This window comes from Tamandua tetradactyla, chromosome 1, assembly GCF_023851605.1.
Source record: "Tamandua tetradactyla isolate mTamTet1 chromosome 1, mTamTet1.pri, whole genome shotgun sequence".
Taxonomy (NCBI): Eukaryota; Metazoa; Chordata; class Mammalia; order Pilosa; family Myrmecophagidae; genus Tamandua; species Tamandua tetradactyla.
In genome coordinates, this window is record NC_135327.1 from 87,523,443 (window position 1) to 87,543,603 (window position 20,161).

The window sequence follows — 20,161 nt, forward strand, 5'->3', positions numbered from 1 at the left end:
CAAATTAAAGCAAAGCTATAGAAATGTCCAGATTACGACACCAACAGGAGGTTACCTTCACTCAAGAAAGGCCGATGAAGTTTGGGGTTTCTCTGTCAACTGGAAAGGCCCATGGTGAACATGGTGACATCTGCTAGCTTTCTCCCCAGGCTTCTTGTTTCATGAAGCTCCACTAGGGGCATTTTCCTTCTTCATCTCCAAAGGTCTCTGGCTGCAAGGGCTCTCGTGTTTCTCAAGCTTTTTCCAAAATATTTCCTCTTTTCAAAGATTCCAGTAAACTGATCAAGACTCACCTGGAGTGAGTGAAGTCACATCTTCTAATCAAAGGTTACTACCCACAATTGGGTGTGTCACATCTCCATGGAGATAATCTAATCAAGCTTCCAACCTACAGTGCTGAATAGGAATTAAAAGAAACAACTGCCTCCATAACATCTTGTTGTGGATTAAAACACGGTTTTTATGGGGCATATAATCTTTTCAAACCAACACAGATGGTTAGAAAAAAGGAAGGATATGTGGGTAAAATAATGAGAAGAAGGCAACATGAGAGTTGGAAGATGCAAATGTCTAAAAAACAGCTTTACTTTCCCTTATCCAAACCCTTCTGGCCAGGCTTGGGGGAGAGTAAGGGGCGTATTTCATTCCAACCTAAACAAATGAATGTTCAGTTGTTAGGATTGTTAAACTATACCATTATGACTTCTTAGCTGGAATTTTATATGCTCATGGCTGTACTTTGATATTTATGTTTTTTCGAAAAATGAAATATTTGGCTTTTGGTAGAAAAGTAGTTTGGAGATGGGGTTGGGCAAATGTTGAATTAAATTAAATCTTTTTTGGGCTGCCCTGCTTTATGAATTTCTAAGAGCAGGAGACAGTGTAGTATTTCCTAGCTTATGGCCAGAGAACTTTTATGCACTTCTTCCCATCCCTGTGCCTAAGATATATCACTGGAAGTGGGTCCTCAGGAAAATAGTTTGAAAAATACTGACGGACACAAATAAATACTGGTATAAAAAATAATGAAATTAGAAAGAACAAGAAAATAGCACAATGCATAATAAAATGACTACTAAAATGTCTTTATTCCATTTTAGCTTGCGTGCTTTTATGAGTCTGTACATTTTGAAGAAGGAAAATGATTTTCAAAAAATGAAAATTTTTTTCCAAAATAACACTTTTTTATTCAATAAATATTTATTGACTGCTTATTATGTTTCAGGGACTATTATATAGTTGGTTTCTTTTAATGGGAATACATCAGTACTACTTCAAAGCAGGGATGGGTGAATGTCTGATCTACAGGTCATGTCTAGTCTTTAGCTTAATTTATTGTCTGGTGCAAAGAGCAGGTATTGAGAAATGAAAACATAGCAAGTCTTCAGAAGCCTTTGGAAGCAATATGATGGAGACATAATTCTATGAAGAGAAAAGACCTGGGTCTTTCTCCTTTTCTGCTGTATATACCTCTCTGTGTCTAATGATAGTTTTGGGGAAATAAACTATTTTTTCAATAAGCATAGTAGAGTTCTAGTGTGGCCTAAACCTTTTATAGTACTGGAATGTTACCATTTTGTATTATTTCAAGGTTTTTTTAGGATTGACCTGAATTTCTGTTATTTGAATTACTTTTCCTTATCTTCTTTTCTAGTGGCAGCCGATTAGGAGGACTCGTTACAGTGTTGTCCTTCTTTTTCAATCATGGAGAGGTAGGTACTCAAAAATATTTTTAAAAAAAATTACTTTTTGAAACAGGTTCTTCTTTAAATTATTATTATTGTGAACCAAGTTTTAAACACTAGCATTTTACGTGACTTTTCATGTCCAGTTAATATTGTATACAATATATCTCTTAATAATGTGAAGAAATAATGGGACTCTATATAATTTTGAAACTATAATACCTCATGTTTTAGGTTTTAGGTATAATAGAAATAAGTCAGCCATACCTATAGTTGGTCCCCATACCCCCTTGTATGGGGATAACTTTTTATTGCTGGAGCTATACAATCTGTTCCAGTTTTAATGAATTTATATTAAATTTTGGTGTACTTTTAAATCTCCTTTTCAGAATATATTGTTACAACAATAAGTCTGCAAATGCTTAAGTGTTTTCTAAAGAGGACAGCTTGTAAAGAGTATAGACTCCAAAGTCTGGTTCCCTGGATTTAAACCCTACCTACCTCTGCCCCTTAGTGGTTGTTTGACTGTGGGAGTCATTTCTCTCTGTCTTCAGTTTCCTCTTTGTAAATGGGTGCCATGACGTTACCCCTGGCATAGGATTATTACAGAGATTCAAATGTGTAATGTGCTTGAAACAATGTTTGGCAAATAAAGACAGCTATGTAAGTGTTAATCAGCTTGTATTATTATTACTACTAATAGACTTAGTAAAGCTTAAATTCTTCAAGCTGCCAATAAATCTCTTTCACTAAAATTCATCAGAGTTGTAAACAATTTCTGGTACCCTGTCTAGATTTCCTTCCTGGTACGTTTGGTATGAGGGAAGAAAAAGAAAGATCCGCTTGCTTTGTGTGAAGTAACTTGATCCTTTTATGCGTTTCTCTGTGTCCTCAACATTTTAATATGCACGGGTTACAAAGCACTGAATAGTCACACCAAAACCTCACTGCAGAGTCAAGGTTGAACATTTCTTTCTTAATGAGCAGGTTACTAATGGATATTAGCTAATATGTACTTAGTATTTAGAATCACAGAAATTTAAAGCTAAAGCAGGTTTACAGATTAGAGCACTTGACAAATGATTATAATATGACAGCAGTTAATTGGTATAGTCTGAGCTTTGAGCAAGAAGGAAAAATAATTATTTGGCTTATCTTGATTGTGTGGGCCATAAAATGTTTTGAAACACAGTGTCAGTGAGAATGACCTAAGAAATGGGAAATAACTGCTTAATAATGGAAGAGCATTGAGTGTTAACTATAAGATGTTGTCAGGAAGGAGTATTGAACATTTTGAAGCTAAGATACAGTATAAAGACTGGCTGAATGTTAGGGAGTGAGGCCTGTTGTGTCACCCTGAGCATACACCAGGTATTGTTAACTCCAGATCTTAGGTTCTTATTAATTTTTTTTCTTTTTTTTTTTTAACATGGGCAGGCACTGGGAATCAAAGGTTCTTATTAATTTTGATACTCATGTAGTATAAACATCATTCCTTATAAAGTTTTTTCAGTTTTTAATAGTGGAATTCAGACTATTTGGTTTGACTTTTCAGGCTGTTGGATTTTTTTGATACTTTCAACTACTTGGTATATTTAAACATGCTTAGATATCTTCTCAGGAAAAGATAAACTAAATGGGATTAGTTTTAGTATTGCAGTTTTATGGAATTCGAATCAAGTAGATAATTTTACTTTTATCAGTAGCTATAGCTTTAGGATAGAAAAGTGACCATTCTATGTACTGATATACATTAAAAATGAGAGCATATACTGCAGCTTTAGGTAAAATAATGATGAGAATTCAAGTAATTAAAGCAATTTTGCCATAATTTTATATTTGTTTTTATTTTCAGATTGTGAGGTTTAAAGACCATATTATTTTTCTAATTTTTAGAAACTTTGTTTAAAGTATATACTTTTTATATGGGAATGGGAAACATCTTATCTGACGGTACCTATTCATGTATGCTGTGAACTTTTCTAGAGTATCACAGTGTTTGCCCACTGGAAGTGTTGGTGGGTTACTGATTGGTACCCTGATTTTTTAGGAGAGTTCTTTCAGTCATGTGAGTGATTTATTTATCAATGTGTGTTGTTACTTGCTTTTAAGTTCATTTCCTTTATTCAGCTTTCTGTGTCTTAGAGTTCAGTATAGTGTTTGGTACAATTTTTGGGTAATATAAATAGTTATGCATTAAAACAGAAACACTAAGTTTGCTTGACTTAGCACACTAAGCAAGGCGAAGAATCCAAGTTTCCTTATTAATCATTAATCAATCCAGGCTTCCCTCAACACGTGTAACTCTTAAATAGGGGTGTAGAGTTGCAAAGACAACATCATAATTTAGCTTTTACCAATGAAAGGTGCAGAGATCTTTCCTTGCTGATTTCTGAAACTTTTTACTTTCTTCTTTCTCCCCTTACCCCCCTTTTAAAATTTCCAGTGATGGTAGGATTTTGGCCAAGAGGTTTATTTTGGGTCATCTGTTTATTTGGTTTAATTAAAGAAAGAAAAAGCATATTCTGAAGTGTCTAGTGTACCCACCTAGAATTCTCATACAGCAGAAATCACTTTAAAGTGAAGATACTGTCAGCCCTGTTATGATGATATTCTATTGTCATTTGATTTCCATTGTCGATGATAACTCAGCCAGAACTCTTGTTGTTGTGCCATGAAGGCAGTTCTAAGATTTTCTTTTGCTATTTGGTTCTTGTTGAAATTTCCCATCTGCTCACTCATTTGTCCACCTTTTGCTGTTAGTTCTTTAACCTACTTATTATATTTCTTTTAAAGTCCTTGTCTGCTCAGTTCATCCTCTAAATTATTTGTGGATCTAATTCTATTGACTTTTTTCTTCTTTGTTGAAGATCATATTTTCTTGCTACTTTTTAAAAAATTTTATGCAGGATGTTTTGTATAAAAAGAATGATAAAGACTGAACTAGATAATTTTTGTTTGTTTTTCAACCAGAGAGGGAGCATCCTTTCCTATGCCAGACACCCAGAGTGAAAGGCTGAGCATTTAGATAGACCATAGTCTAATTCAGCTGGAATAGGCCTGCAGTTTTAATTTATTTTAGTTTACCTCTGGTTTCAAATGAATAAAGTGATCTCTTTGCCTCTTCTCCCAGACTCCAACTTCCCAACTACTCAGGGAAGGATCTCTTTGATCGTATCAATATTTGAGCCCAGAGGGGATTAGTTTGCAGCTTTTTAGTTAGTTTCAGTCCATCTCTAGACTCAATTCCAGCAAGGCCTTAAGCTAAGCACTACAAGATTGTGAAATATCTCTGTTTTCCTGCTCTTCTCCACTGCTTCTTACCCCATCAAATTCTTTCCGTCATCTGGCAGTGAAAGTCTCCAGCTTTGCTCTTCTTCAGTAATGCTTTGGATATTCCGGGTCCCTTGTGTTTCCATATAAATTTTAGAATCACCTTGCCAATAGCTCTTTCCCTCCCACCCTCCAAAACACACATACAACTTACTGAGATTTTAATTGTGATTACCTTGAATCTCCAGATCTATTCTGGGGTTAACTAACATCCTAAATATACTCAGTTGTTGAATCCATAAACATAGGCATGTCTTTTCATTTGTATCCTTTCAGTCTTCTTTGATTTCTTTCAGCAAGGTTTTGGGTCTTGCACATCTTTGGTTAACTTCATTCCTAGGTATTTTATGTTTTTTTTCTTTGTTGTTGTTGTTGCTATTTTGTGCCCTTTCAATATGGCCCAACAGGTTTTTTTTTTAACATGGTCAGGCACCGGGATTCGAACCCAGGTCTCTGGCGTGACAGGTGAGAACTCTGCCACTGAGCCACTGTGGCCCATCCCCCAACAGATATTTGAGCAGTTCCTTCCTTTCTAATGTAAAATAGTGCTTCAGGTTTACTTTGTACTTTCTTTACCACAGACATAGAATCAGCTATTTTTTCAAGAAGTCTTGGATCCTGTCAGTGGAAAATGGTATTTAGAATCTACAAGCTGATTGCTATTTGGATATAATTTCTTTTAACCTCTTTCAGTGGAGAGCTAGAAAATACATTTTTAAAAAGTCATTAGGTTCATACTCATTCATCCAATTCAGATATCCAATATGAAAGGGTTCTTCCCTGCTTTACCTCATTCTATAGGGTTTTCTCCCTGAAATATCAGTATATTTACTTACTTGCTTTATTCTATAATACAGAAAGAGTTTTGGGATTATTATAAACTAATACTGTTTCCAACAACAAGTCTACTAAGTAAGGTTCAAGATATCTTTGCAATACTTTTCATTTAAAAAATATATTCTACTGAAATGTGCAGACAGTGTTCAAAAGCTAACAGTTCAAAAGTTACTTGAATTAATTTTGAATTAATTTTGCTTCTCTGTGTTATGTTAATCCTTTGATAATATAGTCACTTATTTCAGTTTATATTTGTACTGTCTTTATGTCTTAACAGCTTTCAGATTATGATGATAACTTTGAGAAGTATAGTTTACAGGCACCTGATAAAGGTTGTGGAGTTGATATTAATAGTATTTTCTATTTTAAGTGAGTAAGGAGTGGTCAGGTTTGAGTCAATGAAGCAATTGAAAGTGTGAACATTGAAGTGCCTGGTGCATTTAATTGATTTTCAAACAAAATTGACTACTTTCACAAAATTTCTGTGCTGAGCTAGAATAAGATAAATTGACCTCTTGGAAGTTCAGAGATGAAAAAATAAATATTCATTTCTTTTCATAGAAGGTGCAGAAATTCAGATTGTAATTATTAATATTATGTATATCTGTAACATTAAACCCTGTGTGAGCCAAAATTATATTATAAATTGAAATTGAAATATGTGATTAACTGGATAATTAAGCAGCTTATCAGTAAATGATACAGAAAGAAAACAAAACTCCAAGAAAGCTACCTGGCTTTTTATCAAGGTAGGGTTCACAGGCCCATCAGCTGCACAAGCCCAAGCCCAGCCAAGAGTCTAGCTAAGCAGTCAGCCTGTTCTAAGAAACATCAAATACAAGATGTCCAAAACTTGGCTTTGCACCTACCATTTTTATGGTTACAGTCCTGATATTAAGATTCTTAACCTATACGATTTTCTGCATAAGAGTGACCAAGCCTGTGGAGGCCAGATATCTTTAGAAACAATCATAAGTATAGTGGCTGGAACAATATTATAGCTCACTTACACTGTGCAGCAGTCATTGGGGTGGGGGGTGATTTGTTTTAAACTCCACCATTGTACCAATAAGATATGACTGACCCAGCAAATATTAGCTCTGATCAAAATTTGTGGGACGAGCTTTAAGCATGATCTATTTGATACTAACTACAATATATAATTTGCTAGTCTGTTGTATTTTTATTTATTTATCAATTATGAAGAGGAATGGATTAGTATAAATAAAGTTTTTAAAAGTACTATTGGAAAATGAAGCAATTATTGAAATTCCTTAGTTTTTGAATCTTGAGTAAATTATTCAAAAAATTCAGACTTTACAAAGCAGAAAATAAGTTAAGACTGTTTCATCAACATTGAGGTATTTTTTTTTGTACTACACTCAGCGTGCTAAAAATTCTATATTGAATTATGGCAATTTATACAATGTACAATTTTCATTGAATTCATTTTTACAAATAGGACTTTCTTGTACTCAGTTAAAGTACAGACTACATTTGAATTGCCCCTTTTGAGGTAGTTTACCTGTATATTTCCTTCTTTAATTTTTATATTTAAAGTTAATTTATTTAAAAACATTGCCATATTACATTGCCAACCTATGTAGAGAATTGTTATGTTTTTATTTTCCACTGAAAATTATACTTAGGAAAAAGTATTTATTTGTTGAAACTTGATACATGATGAAAGCAAATTTGTACTATTTTCAAAGTATATGGGTCTTCTGGAACAGCAATTATGTTTGTACCACATCTAGGAAAATACATGTGTTTTGGAAAAAGCAATTTAAAACTACTTTCATGGGCAGTCCATGGTGGCTCAGCAGGTAGAGTTCTCACCTGCCATGATGGAGACCCGAGTTCTATTCCTGGTGCCTGCCCATGCAAAAACTAATAATAAATAAATAAATAAGCACTTTCATGTGCATTTGAATTCATTAACTCTGAAGATTTTAGAGAAGACCTTGCTCTTCATAATAATCCCATAAGTTTGGCTTTTTTATCCCTGCTTTATAGAGAATGTAATTGAGTTTAGAGAACTGAGTGACTTTGGCTAGTAAGAGAAATGAATCTAAGACGTGACAATGTAGTTGAATTAGCATAACAAAACAAATGTTTTGAAATGTGTTTAAGAAGAAAATTCTCAAATCGTGAATATGATTTGAATATGATTTGAATATGAAAATTTTCTTATTGGTTCTTACACAGAGATTGATAGCTTTATAAATTTTGGTTGTAATATATCTCTACTATCGATCCTACTGAATTCTCTGCTTAATCCAAAAAACAATTTTTAAAAATTTCATTCTAGTAACAACTAATATGAATTTTTAAAAGGCCTTTTCAGTCTTTTGTGAATTATCTTGTTTAGTACATTCTTAAATAGATATCTGTTAATTTCATAAGTAATGATGAGGTAGAAATATCTAATAACCTAAGAACCAAAATAAGAAAAGGATTATGTCCACTGTGGTCTTTGTAATTATGTGTGGTCTTTGTAATTATGTGTGGTCTTTAAAGTAGCCCTGCTTGAACTAAAAGTCATAACGATTTCTTCTAGTGTGACTAGTTGAGTGGTAATAATAAATTGTTTACATTTAATCCAATGAAGTTTTCTTTAAATTGAAAAATGGAATTATTAATGTATTTTGTATATATATGTAAAAATAATTGAGCACAAAAACTGGGTTTGCACAATGTTTAGTTTTGCCCAAAGTGAACTTTTCAGAAAGTTGATAATTGATTATTATTGTAGAACTTTAGTTATTTAATTTTATCTCCCTTTTAAAAATATTTTAAAGGTGGGGATAGGTTGGGTAAAGAGAAGTAAAAAAAAAAAAAGAAAGGAGTGTTTCTTTTCAGCAACATTGTGAATAAAAAGATTCAAGTAATTAAAAATGCTAAAATTGAGGTCTATAAAGAGTTTTGAAAAATCGCCTATGGATGGTCTTATTGAAATTCATGTTAATTGAAACAGCCAATTCAAATAAATTATTTTGAAATTTGGCCTAACATTTTTGTGCTGTAATTTCCCCCCTTTTAGCTGATGGTTGACGCTTTTTGGTGCTTACTTGTTGACAATTCATGGTGTTAATACTTCACAGAATCATGAGTTTTATGTTAATTTTCTCAGTAATAGCTTCTCCCCTTTCAGTTTTGCTGTTTATGGAAAACCCAGTAGCTTCCTTTAACAACCACCATTTGAGTTATCTGTGAAAAGTACATCTATTTGTATTTATAAATAGCACCTTTCCCTTGGAATATCTTACTTAGAAAATTTAGCAAATATACATTACATTCACTATTATTTGTTCCTTTTTTTTCTTTTCAGTGTACCCGTGTGATGTGGACACCACCTCTTCGTGAAAGCTTCTCATATCCATTCCTTGTACTTCAGATGTTGCTTGTGACTCATATTCTCAGGTTACTTTGACTTATGCTTAGTTTTTGCTTTTTTTTTTCATTAAATTACTTAAACTAGAACTTATTAAGCTGCCAAAATGAAAAGGCAGTGCAATGACATAATTAACTAAGATGAGCTTGTTTCTAGGTTGAATTAGTAAAGACAATTCAAGAGTATAACTTCGAATTATCTAGTACTGGAAACATTTCCTCACTCTGCATCTAGTTTTCCTTTTTCTTAGCAGTCCACAGTAACTGCTGGAGGAGTAGCAAATCCACTTCCAGCTCCTTCGATATCACCAAGTTATTTCCTGCCACTGCTGTAGGACCTCCCAAAAATGGGCTGAAAGACGGGGTGCAGCTGATGGCCATAGAGCTTATTCCATGCGATAAGGTCCTGCAGAACAGAGTGCAGTTGGCAGAACTACTGTAGTCTCGTGCACTAACACATGCAGTTCGTTCTGTCTGTTTGGCATCCCAGGGAATCAGGAATCAGGAGTAGAAGGAAACCACTTCAGTAGAACAAAGATAGGTGAGGAGAACTGCTAGAAATTCAGAATTGGGTTATGCTCAACTGTGTTCACCTGACCAAGAGCTAGCTAGAGATCAAAGAGACATTCAGGGGCTACACGAATAGAATAAGATCAAGAGCAATTCTTCCTGCTTTCTGTTGACAAATACTGAGTTCAGTCAGATACTGCCTTGGTCTAGGGGAAAAAGAAAACAAAATGGGGCCTATGACAAAAAAAGAACAAAGCACAGTGAAAATATGAAGGTGACTTAGACTAAGAACTTTCTTTCAATGGTCTGCAGAATTCAGAAGGCCCTTGTTTGTTGCTTCCTGTTGAAACAGAGCTCGAAGGATATTAAGGAATGATGAGAGAAAGAAAGGAAGAAAAGAAAGACAGACACAAATGGGTTAAGGGGGTCTGAAGCTTAACTCTACATCAGACATCAGACAACTTTATTCTTAACCAGATCCTGGTTATATACCACAGGATGTCAATAGATATGCATGCATTTCCTGAGGGAGCAAAGTTCTTATCTTTCAGTGTTCTTCATGCTTAACATAACCACTTGGGGTAAACATTCTCTTCCTCCCAGACGGCTCTACATAACAATCTCCACAGTTTACTGCCGCCATCCTGAGGCCAGCTGCTTCCAACAAATTCTGCAGGTCTTGTTTTAACCCTTGGCTCCTACACTTGTTAAAGTCGGTTAAGCCAAACCCTTTCTATGATCCCGTTCCCCTCTGTGATTATCCCAGCAGGAATAGAGCTGTTTCATGGCTTTCAGTTCTTATGTAGTGTCTTCAGACAGACTTTTGATAGAATGTGGGAAGGCTCTTTCTTTTGCCTTAGCTTTTTCAAAATTTCGGCAAGTGCAGCCTGAATGTTCTGTCCTAAATTCCTCTCTTAATATAGGAATTTAAAACTTATTTAGGCTCTTCAAATAAGGTAAATTGTATGAATTCATAAACTTTAGCAGTGCCCAATCTGCCTAATTCTAGGACTCCTTGATAGATACTCCCTTCTCAAACACTTCTAGAAGAAGTGCTGCACTATTAAGAGTAAGCAGCTTTACCACTACAGATGCTGTTTTTTGGCCTTGGCTTTTCTCGCTTGTACAGTATGGACAGTGGACTCCCCATCAGTATCTAATTTCTGCTTTTCTTCTGTCTCTGCTCCTGTCCAAATCCAAAGAAGGGCAACCCTTTGGTTCTTCTGCTCCCACTCAGTATTAGAATAACTGTAGATGCTGCTGCTTCATGTGCTGAGCACTCCTTTAGTTCATCCTGAGGTGCATACTTGTAGATGGTTTTATTTGTTTTCTATTGCTGCTATTGTAAGTCACTGCAAACTTAGTGACTTAAAACAATTCATTTACTGTCTTACAGTTCTGGATGTCAGGAGTCTAACCTGGATATCACTGAGCTCAAATCAGGGTTTGAAAATGCAGGGTTGCATTTTCTTTGGAGGCTCTAGGGGAGAATCTTTTTCCTTGCCTTTTTCAGTTTCAAGTGGCCACATGCCTTCCTTGCCTTGTGGCCCACTTCTGTCTTCACAGCCAGCAGTAGTGGCTTCACTCCTTCCCAGGTGGAATCACTCAGACCTTATCTTCTGCCTTCCTCTTCTGTTTTTAAGGAACTTTATGATTGCATTGGGCCCACCTGGATAATCCAGGATGCCCTCCCTGTCTTAGATTCAGCTGATGAGCAGCCTTAATTTCATTTACAGTCTTAACTCCCCCTTGCCATATAATGTAGCATCTTTGAGGTCTTCATTCCAATTGCTGTCTCTTGGCTTCAGGAACTGATTTTTGTTAGGCTTTTGAAGGACACTCTCTCTTTACTTCTTCTTTAGCTTCCTGTTCACTGTCATCTTCAGCATCCTCCCCCTCATTCCTGTCTTCACCTTTGGTTTGTGCAGCAGAGTTTTAGGAGGATTGCCTTTCTTCATAGTATTCTTCATCCTCATTGTGCTGTGTCTTTATCCTGTTGACATCTTCCTTCTCTGGCCATCTGAAGCCAGGGCAGCTGCTGCTTTTGCTACTCCTGTTTCTGATTCATTGTCAGCATCTTGATTCCTCACCATCCTCAGTGGCACCTTCGTGCCTATTGGCAACAGCCTTCTTGTCCTTTGTCTCTTGGTCGTTGTGGCTCCCTTTTTGCCTGGTGTGATTAATGTCAAGGCTGGTGGGACCTGCTGCTTGGGCGTGGGGTGGCTGCTTTAATTTAGCCTGGAGTGGTATGCAGCCTTTTGTGTGGCAGCTGCAGTGTGTTTTCCCAGGGAAACCACAGCCTTTTTGCCATGGAGTTGTGGCAGACTGCTTGTATTTCTTTTAAAGAATGACAGCTTCATCTCTCTTGGTCATCTACATCTTCTAATATGTCATCCTTATTACAGTTTGTTTCCTTTGGGGGAGGAGCCATTTCCTTTAGCTATCCCTCATTTCTGCCTGCAGTGGTATCCTCTTATATCAGAGAGGATTGGTGGTTGCATGACTTGGGTGAACCAAGAAGTTGAACAATGGTGATGTAAGCTGCAGGCACTGAGAATACTGTTAGAAAAGGATCTGTTCCTTAATGCTGGTAATCATTTATAAATAAGATGAGAAATGTATTTTATTTTAACAAATTGGTTTTGTCCAATTTGGCATTTTAAATCCTTTGAAAAATTGTTTTGTATAAATCACTGAATACCAGCACAATTTGAGCTTTTGATTATTCCTGGCATTATTCCTTCATGTTTCCATTTCTCTTACCTTGGTTCAGGTAACCATGTGGTCCCACTTCTCCAGTGGAATTCCTTGTCTTCCATTTATTCCTTTCTCCCCCAAGTACTTTCTCTACCCAACTGCCAGATTAGTCTTAAACTCTGCTTAGAAATCCTAATTGTTACCCATAAAATGACAATCATGTTCAGTATTCAAAGGCAAGGGAGAAATGCTTTATTTTAGATACTGGCTTTCATTTCTGGCTTTACAAATGAGTGATGACATTTTACATTGTGGCCCAGCATATACATGCACATGAACACACATACACTGAATTCAAGTGTCATGAATATGGCCCTTGTCTTGCAGGATGTAGTCATAGGTTTTCTATTTCACTGTACTCTACCCTATTCAAAAAAAGGGCTGGGTTTAGTAGAATGACTTTGTAACTCATTAACAGGTTACCTGGAATTTAAAAAAACATGATTTAAGGGTATGATAGAAAGGGTTGGATTAGAATAGTGGGGAGAACTATCTTTTGGAGAAGGGATACTTAAGGATATAGAGAAGGCATTTTATGTGGTGCCCTGTGCACCAGGTAGGTTTATCCTAAGGAGTATTTCCATACTCTGTTTGAGTTGCAAACCTAGGAATCTCCATATGTTATCATGCACATCTCATTTCTGTGATGCATTTAGGAATGTTTGGGGGGATTTGTATTGGCTCTTGTTTTAGGAGAAAAGTACTTCTTAAAACTAGCATGGAAGATCAAGTTAGCTTATGTTCCTAAAAATCCCCTAATTTACAAGTCAGGCCCGAAGTGAATCCTTTGAAGGTGGCTCTAGATCCTTTGCTTTGTTGCTACTTTTCTAAGTCCTACCTGTTCAAAACCCAACTTTTATCCCTTAGCTTCCATACTCCCCCTCAGCTGCCTAGCCCTTAGTCTGGAACATTATGGTACTTGTCAGTATAATACTTAGCACTTAGACTGTGCTACTTTCTGTTATTTTTTCATAGATATATTCTGTCTCACCAACTAATGAATCTGTTAGATACAAAATATTAACACGTTTGATTGTCAGTGCACCAAAATTTCGTTTAAAAGAGACCCACTGGATAAGCTGACCTGGCCACCCTCTTCTCTTTGGCAGGCTTTGTTTTTACAGTAATGGTGGGTATTTACTTTTCCTAGAAAATTGGTGTAATTGAATGGCAGAAGGGTGTACTTCCTATCCCTTTGGTTTGTTTTATATCCAGTTTATGCAACAACCACATCATGTTTACAGAGTTTAATATGCAGCAGTTTCAGGCCGTGCCAGAATGTCTTGTGGTTAAACTTACTGATATTTATTTTATCTTTTCAAGGGCTACAAAACTTTATAGAGGAAGCTTGATTGCACTCTGCATTTCCAATATATTTTTCATGCTTCCTTGGCAGTTTGCTCAGTTTGTACTTCTTACTCAGGTAAGGTGATTTTATTTTTAAACTGGTTTACATTTAATGTGCTTGATTATGTGAATTCACATAATTATATAATTATTGAATGAGATGTTTTATGATTCTAAGTCCTAAAATGTTTTTAGTTAATACTTTTAAAGAAAATTCAGGTATGGAAACATGTAAAATTTATTTTTTAATAAGTATTAATTATTTACTTATTCAAGTTGTAAGAATCCATAACTTGTTATTTAAAATTTTCTGGTGTGCTTTAAAGAAGACTAGTGATATAATTTTAAGTATTTCTCTGAAATAAACTTTAAACAACATCAGATAAAAAGCTCACCAGTTCATGTTTTATGTATCTTTCTTATCAGTCTCCAGTTTATCTTTCATCTGTCCATGTATTCTTGCCTCCCTTCAAAGAAGAGTTTATAAAGCAAGGTAGCTTTTTGAAAGAAGGGAGTAAATTGTGTGCTCATTTTTTCCTTCTTGCTTGCTACTTTTTAGATTATACTGGCTATATTGGTATGAAACCATTTAAGAATTTCTTTTTAATGGTCTTTGATATGTCTTGCTTGGGAAATGGCATCAGAACTGGAATTGAATTCCACCTCTACTCACTAGCTTCTTGATTTGGACAAAACACTTAATTTTTCTTAGATTCAGTATTGCCATTTGTAAAACATAGAAAATAAAAGAAACTACGTCATTGGGTTGCGGTTAGGATTAGACCTGGTAATATATATATAACCCTTAATTGTACCTGGTACTTGTTAGCAAGGTGTCAACAAAGCTACTGCTTCTATTGTTATTATTTTTTTAACATATATACAAAAAAAACCCAATAAATTTCAAAGCACAGCATCATAATTAGTTGTAGAACATATTTCAGAGTTTGACATGGGTTACAATTCCACAATTTTAGGTTTTTACTTCTAGCTGCTCTAGGATACTGGAGACTAAAAGAGATATCAATTTAATGATTCAGCATTCATATTCATTTGAATATGCATCTATTATTATTTTAAAACAACAACAACAAAACTCTGTTTGTACTTTCTTCTTCTTTTGATCTTTTAGTCTCTTTTGTCTTCTTTTGTTCCATGATATTGAATAGTTATTGGTTTAAAATGTCTCTGAGAGCCTCTCCTAAGATTCTTCACCCCTGGAGTGATTGCTTCCAGCTGATAAAGAAGACCTGCTCATTTGGTTGTGTTTTGTGGGGTGTAGGTGTAGGGATGGGGTGAGGGTATTTTGTTTTCCATGAGGCTTATTTTGAATAACAATAACGCACACTTCCCAGTTAACTTAACTCTTACCCTTATTTAATGCAGTGTTGCTCCCATGAGTAACCCTGGGTAAAGGCAAACCTTGTTTTTTTTTACCAATAGGAAAAATTGTTGTACATTGCTTAGAGATAGAAAGAAAAATTTTTAAACTCAAAAACCAAGAACGTGTTGAATGGAACTTGAATTATATATAAATATTCAGCTGTTTTGCAATTTGTTTGTAGTATGTTTGTATCGTAGGACTGAAATTTAATTTTAATTTCTTTCTCCCCAAGAAAGGGTGGCGAGCCATTATTTGACCTCATACCTCTATATTTATACATTAACTCTCATTTAACCAATTACTTCATTTAATTAACTGCAGTACTATTAGAATTCTTGCTAAATACCTACACAATTTTCTTCAAAATTGAAAACAAATGTAAAAATGCTTTTGTAGTGAAAGTACTCCTCCTAATTTGAAATTTGATGAATTTGATTATAACCAGTGCCTAAATATATCTGTTAATGAAAGAGAATTAACAGTAATGGAAATACTTGTAAAGAGTGACTTATAAGCAGAAATTAATGTGTTTTTACTCACATGTTCATTATATAATTATTTCAAAGTTAAATGCACCTTCCTAATCAGTTGTTCATTGTTGCGTGTTATAACTAAGGTTTTACATTTTTTGATGGGGCAAACATTTCATAATTGTACATGTTGTCAGTATATTCAACCTGACATTAATTGAGTATTGTTTTGGAGAATCCACAAAGTAGATAATTCTCCCGGTTAATTGAGAGAGCTGTGTATGGAAGAGAAATCCAACCAATATTTGCTGGATTAATATATTGACCATATTTAACAATAAGTTGGCAGGTGGAATGGAAATTAAAATACTCACTTTCTGTATAAATATACGTCAGTTTGAAGGAACAGTAAAGATAATTTTTTCTTCATTCTTATAGGTGCTTTATTTATATATAATTTTTCTTTTAACTTAAGTTCTTTTTAAATTTCAGATTGCATCATTGTTTGCAGTCTATGTTGTGGGGTATATTGATATTTGCAAATTACAGAAGATCATTTATATACACATGGTAATGGTTTTTTTATTTGTTTTGTTTCTATTTCGTTTGCTGTTTAAACAAACTTATGATTAGTATTTGATTTGTTGTACCGTGATTCCTCAATTGAAACAAGTGTCATTTATCCACTGATATGATCAGCAGTCTCTGTTTTAAATATGCCACCCACGAAATTTTGATCTTTGTAACGTTATGTGATTTGGGGGCTGTACATTGACTTTATGTAGTGTCAGTAAAAGACGCCATTGTTGAAAGAGAAAAATGGAACTGTGTATTGTCCATGAGCCTTCTGTTGGCATGAAATGGACTGTTCATCTGCTGAACATGAGGCATGTGGGATTTGCCAGAGAGGCCAGCACTCGTGAAGCTTAAAACTAGTGGAATGGGGGAGGAAGGAGCAGTAATAAGCATAGAAAATGGGTCACCTGTGGTATACATCGGGAGATCATGAGTACTATACAAATAAGGGCAGAAGCGGTCAGGGTAAGGCCAATTGGGAGTGCTGGTGTCCAGGAGTGGGAGACTTGAAGTGTTCAGTGAGGTGGTCAGAGTAGGACTTGTTGAGAAAGGAGATTAGAGCAAAGATTGGAAGGAGAAGAGGGAGGTAGAGAAGGAGCTATCTCGGAGAAGATGTTCTAGGTTGATGCAGCAGCTGGAGCACAGCCCCTAAGGCTGATTGGTTGATGTTAATATTTTCCCTTTAAAACTTTTTTTTTAATTAATTAAAAAAAATTAACTAACACAACATTTAGAAATCATTCCATTCTACATATGCAATCAGTAATTCTTAATATCATCACATAGATGTATGATCATCATTTCTTAGTACATTTGCATCGATTTAGAAAAAGAAATAGCAAGACAACAGAAAAAGAAATAAAATGATAATATAGAGAAAAAATAAAAATAAAAAATACAAAAAATATATATAAAAACAAACAAACAAACAAAAAACTATAGCGCAGATGCAGCTTCATTCAGTGTTTTAACATAATTACATTACAATTAGGTAGTATTGTGCTGTCCATTTTTGAGTTTTTGTATCTAGTCTAGACTGTTGTATGCACAGTCTGTATCCCTTCAGCTCCAATTACCCATTATCTTACCCTGTTTCTAACTCCTGATGGTCTCTGTTACCAATGACATATTCCAAGTTTATTCTCTAATGTCGGTTCACATCAGTGGGACCATACAGTATTTGTCCTTTAGTTTTTGGCTAGTCTCACTCAGCATAATGTTCTCTAGGTCCATCCATGTTATTACATGCTTCATAAGTTTATCCTGTCTTAAAGCTGCATAATATTCCATCGTATGTATATACCACAGTTTGTTTAGCCACTCGTCTGTTGATGTACATTTTGGCTGTTTCCATCTCTTTGCAAAGGTAAATAATGCTGCTATAAACATTGTTGTGCAAATGTCCATTTGTGTCTTTGCCCTTAAGTCCTTTGAGTAGATACCTAGCAATGGTATTGCTGGGTCGTATGGCAATTCTATATTCAGCTTTTTGAGGAACTGCCAAACTGCCTTCCACAGTGGTTGCACCCTTTGACATTCCCACCAACAGTGGATAAGTGTGCCTCTTTCTCCGCATCCTCTCCAGCCCTTGTCATTTCCTGTTTTGTTGATAATGGCCATTCTGGTGGGTGTGAGATGATATCTCATTGTGGTTTTGATTTGCATTTCTCTAATGGCCAGGGACATTGAGCATCTCTTCATGTGCCTTTTGGCCATTTGTATTTCCTCTTCTGAGAAGTGTCTGTTCAAGTCTTTTTCCCATTTTGTAATTGGATTGGCTGCCTTTTTGTTGTTGAGTTGAACAATCTCTTTATAAATTCATGAAGTTCTTTGATGCACAAAAGTGTTTAATTTTGAGGAGCTCCCATTTATTTATTTCTTTCTTCAGTGCTCTTGCTTTAGGTTTAAGGTCCATAAAACCGCCTCCAATTGTAAGTTTCATAAGATATCTCCCTACATTTTCCTCTGTTTTATGGTCTCAGACCTAATGTTTAGATCTTTGATCCATTAGAGTTAACTTTTGTATAGGGTGTGAGATACGGGTCCTCTTTCATTCTTTTGCATATGGATATCCAGTTCTCTAGGCAGCATTTATTGAAGAGACTGTTCTGTCCCAGGTGAATTGGCTTGACTGCCTTATCAAAGATCAAATGTCCATAGATGAGAGGGTCTATATCTGAGCACTCTATTCGATTCCATTGGTTGATATATCTATCTTTATGCCAATACCATGCTGTTTTGACCACTGTGTCTTCATAATATGCCTTAAAGTCCGGCAGCTTGAGACCTCCAGCTTCGTTTTTTTTCCTCAAGATACTTTTAGCAATTCGGGGCACCCTGCCCTTCCAGATAAATTTGCTTATTGGTTTTTCTATTTCTGAAAAATAAGTTGTTGGGATTTTGATTGGTATTGCATTGAATCTGTAAATCAGTTTGGGTAGGATTGACATCTTAACTATATTTAGTCTTCCAATCCATGAACACGGTATGCCCTTCCATCTATTTAGGTCTTCTGTGATTTCTTTTAACAGTTTTTTGTAGTTTTCTTTGTATAGGTCTTTTGTCTCTTTAGTTAAATTTATTCCTAAGTACTTTATTCTTTTAGTTGCAATTGTAAATGGAATTCACTTCTTGATTTTCCCCTCTGCTTGTTCATTGCTAGTGTATAGAAATGCTACAGATTTTTGAATGTTGATCTTGTAACCTGCTACTTTGCTGTACACATTTATTAGCTCTAGTAGTTTTGTTGTGGATTTTTCCGGGTTTTCGACATGTAGTATCATATCATCTGCAAACAGTGATAGTTTTACTTCTTCCTTTCCAATTTTGATGCCTTGTATTTCTTTTTCTTGTCTAATTGCTCTGGCTAGAACCTCCAACACGATGTTGAATAATAGTGGTGATAATGGACATCCTTGTCTTGTTCCTGATCTTAGGGGGAAAGTTTTCAATTTTTCCCCACTGAGGGAGATATTAGCTGTGGGTTTTTCACATATTCCCTCTATCATTTTAAGGAAGTTCCCTTGTATTCCTATCCTTTGAAGTGTTTTCAGCAGGAAAGGATGTTGAATCTTGTCAAATGCCTTCTCTGCATCAATTGAGATGATCATGTGATTTTTCTGCTTTGATTTGTTGATATGGTGTATTACAAGCATACCTGGGATGAATCCTACTTGGTCATGATGTATAATTCTTTAAATGTGTTGCTGGATTCGATTTGCTAGAATTCTGTTGAGGATTTTTGCATCTATATTCATTAGAGAGATTGGTCTATAGTTTTCTTTTTTTGTAATATCTTTGCCTGGTTTTGGTATGAGGGTGATGTTGGCTTCATAGGATGAATTAGGTAGCTTTCCCTCCACTTCGATTTTTTTGAAGAGTTTGAGGAGAGTTGGTACTAATTCTTTCTGGAATGTTTGGTAGAATTCACATGTGAAGCCGTCTGGTCCTGAACTTTTCTTTTTGGGAAGCTTTTGAATGACTGATTCAATTTCTTTACTTGTGATTGGTTTGTTGAGGTCATCTATTTCTTCTTGAGTCAAAGTTGGTTGTTCATGCCTTTCTAGGCGGTTGTCCATTTCATCTACATTGTTGTATTTATTAGCTTAAAGTTTTTCATAGTATCCTGTTATTACCTCCTTTATTTCTGTGAGGTCAGTAGTTATGTCTCCTCTTCCATTTCTGATCTTATTTATTTGTGTCCTCTCTCTTCTTCTTTTTGGCAATCTTGCTAAGGGCCCATCAATTTATTGATTTTCTCATAGAACCAACTTCTGGTCTTATTGATTTTCTCTATTGTTTTCATGTTCTCAATTTCATTTATTTCTGCTCTAATCTTTGTTATTTCTTTCCTTTTGCTTGCTTTGGGG

At 35.2% G+C, this 20,161-nt stretch overlaps 1 protein-coding gene across 2 annotated transcripts in view; it reads left to right on the top strand.

Moving 5' to 3' along the window:
• The window catches only part of DPY19L1 (dpy-19 like C-mannosyltransferase 1), a 119,892-nt gene that overhangs the window by 50,098 nt on the left and 49,633 nt on the right, over positions 1–20,161 (top strand). For both annotated transcript variants that reach the window (XM_077120039.1, XM_077120028.1), the window contains exons 7-10: positions 1,655–1,712; positions 9,187–9,278; positions 13,839–13,938; positions 16,209–16,286. In XM_077120039.1, the coding sequence (XP_076976154.1) occupies positions 1,655–1,712; positions 9,187–9,278; positions 13,839–13,938; positions 16,209–16,286 (328 nt within the window). The remainder of the gene's footprint in view (positions 1–1,654; positions 1,713–9,186; positions 9,279–13,838; positions 13,939–16,208; positions 16,287–20,161) is intronic.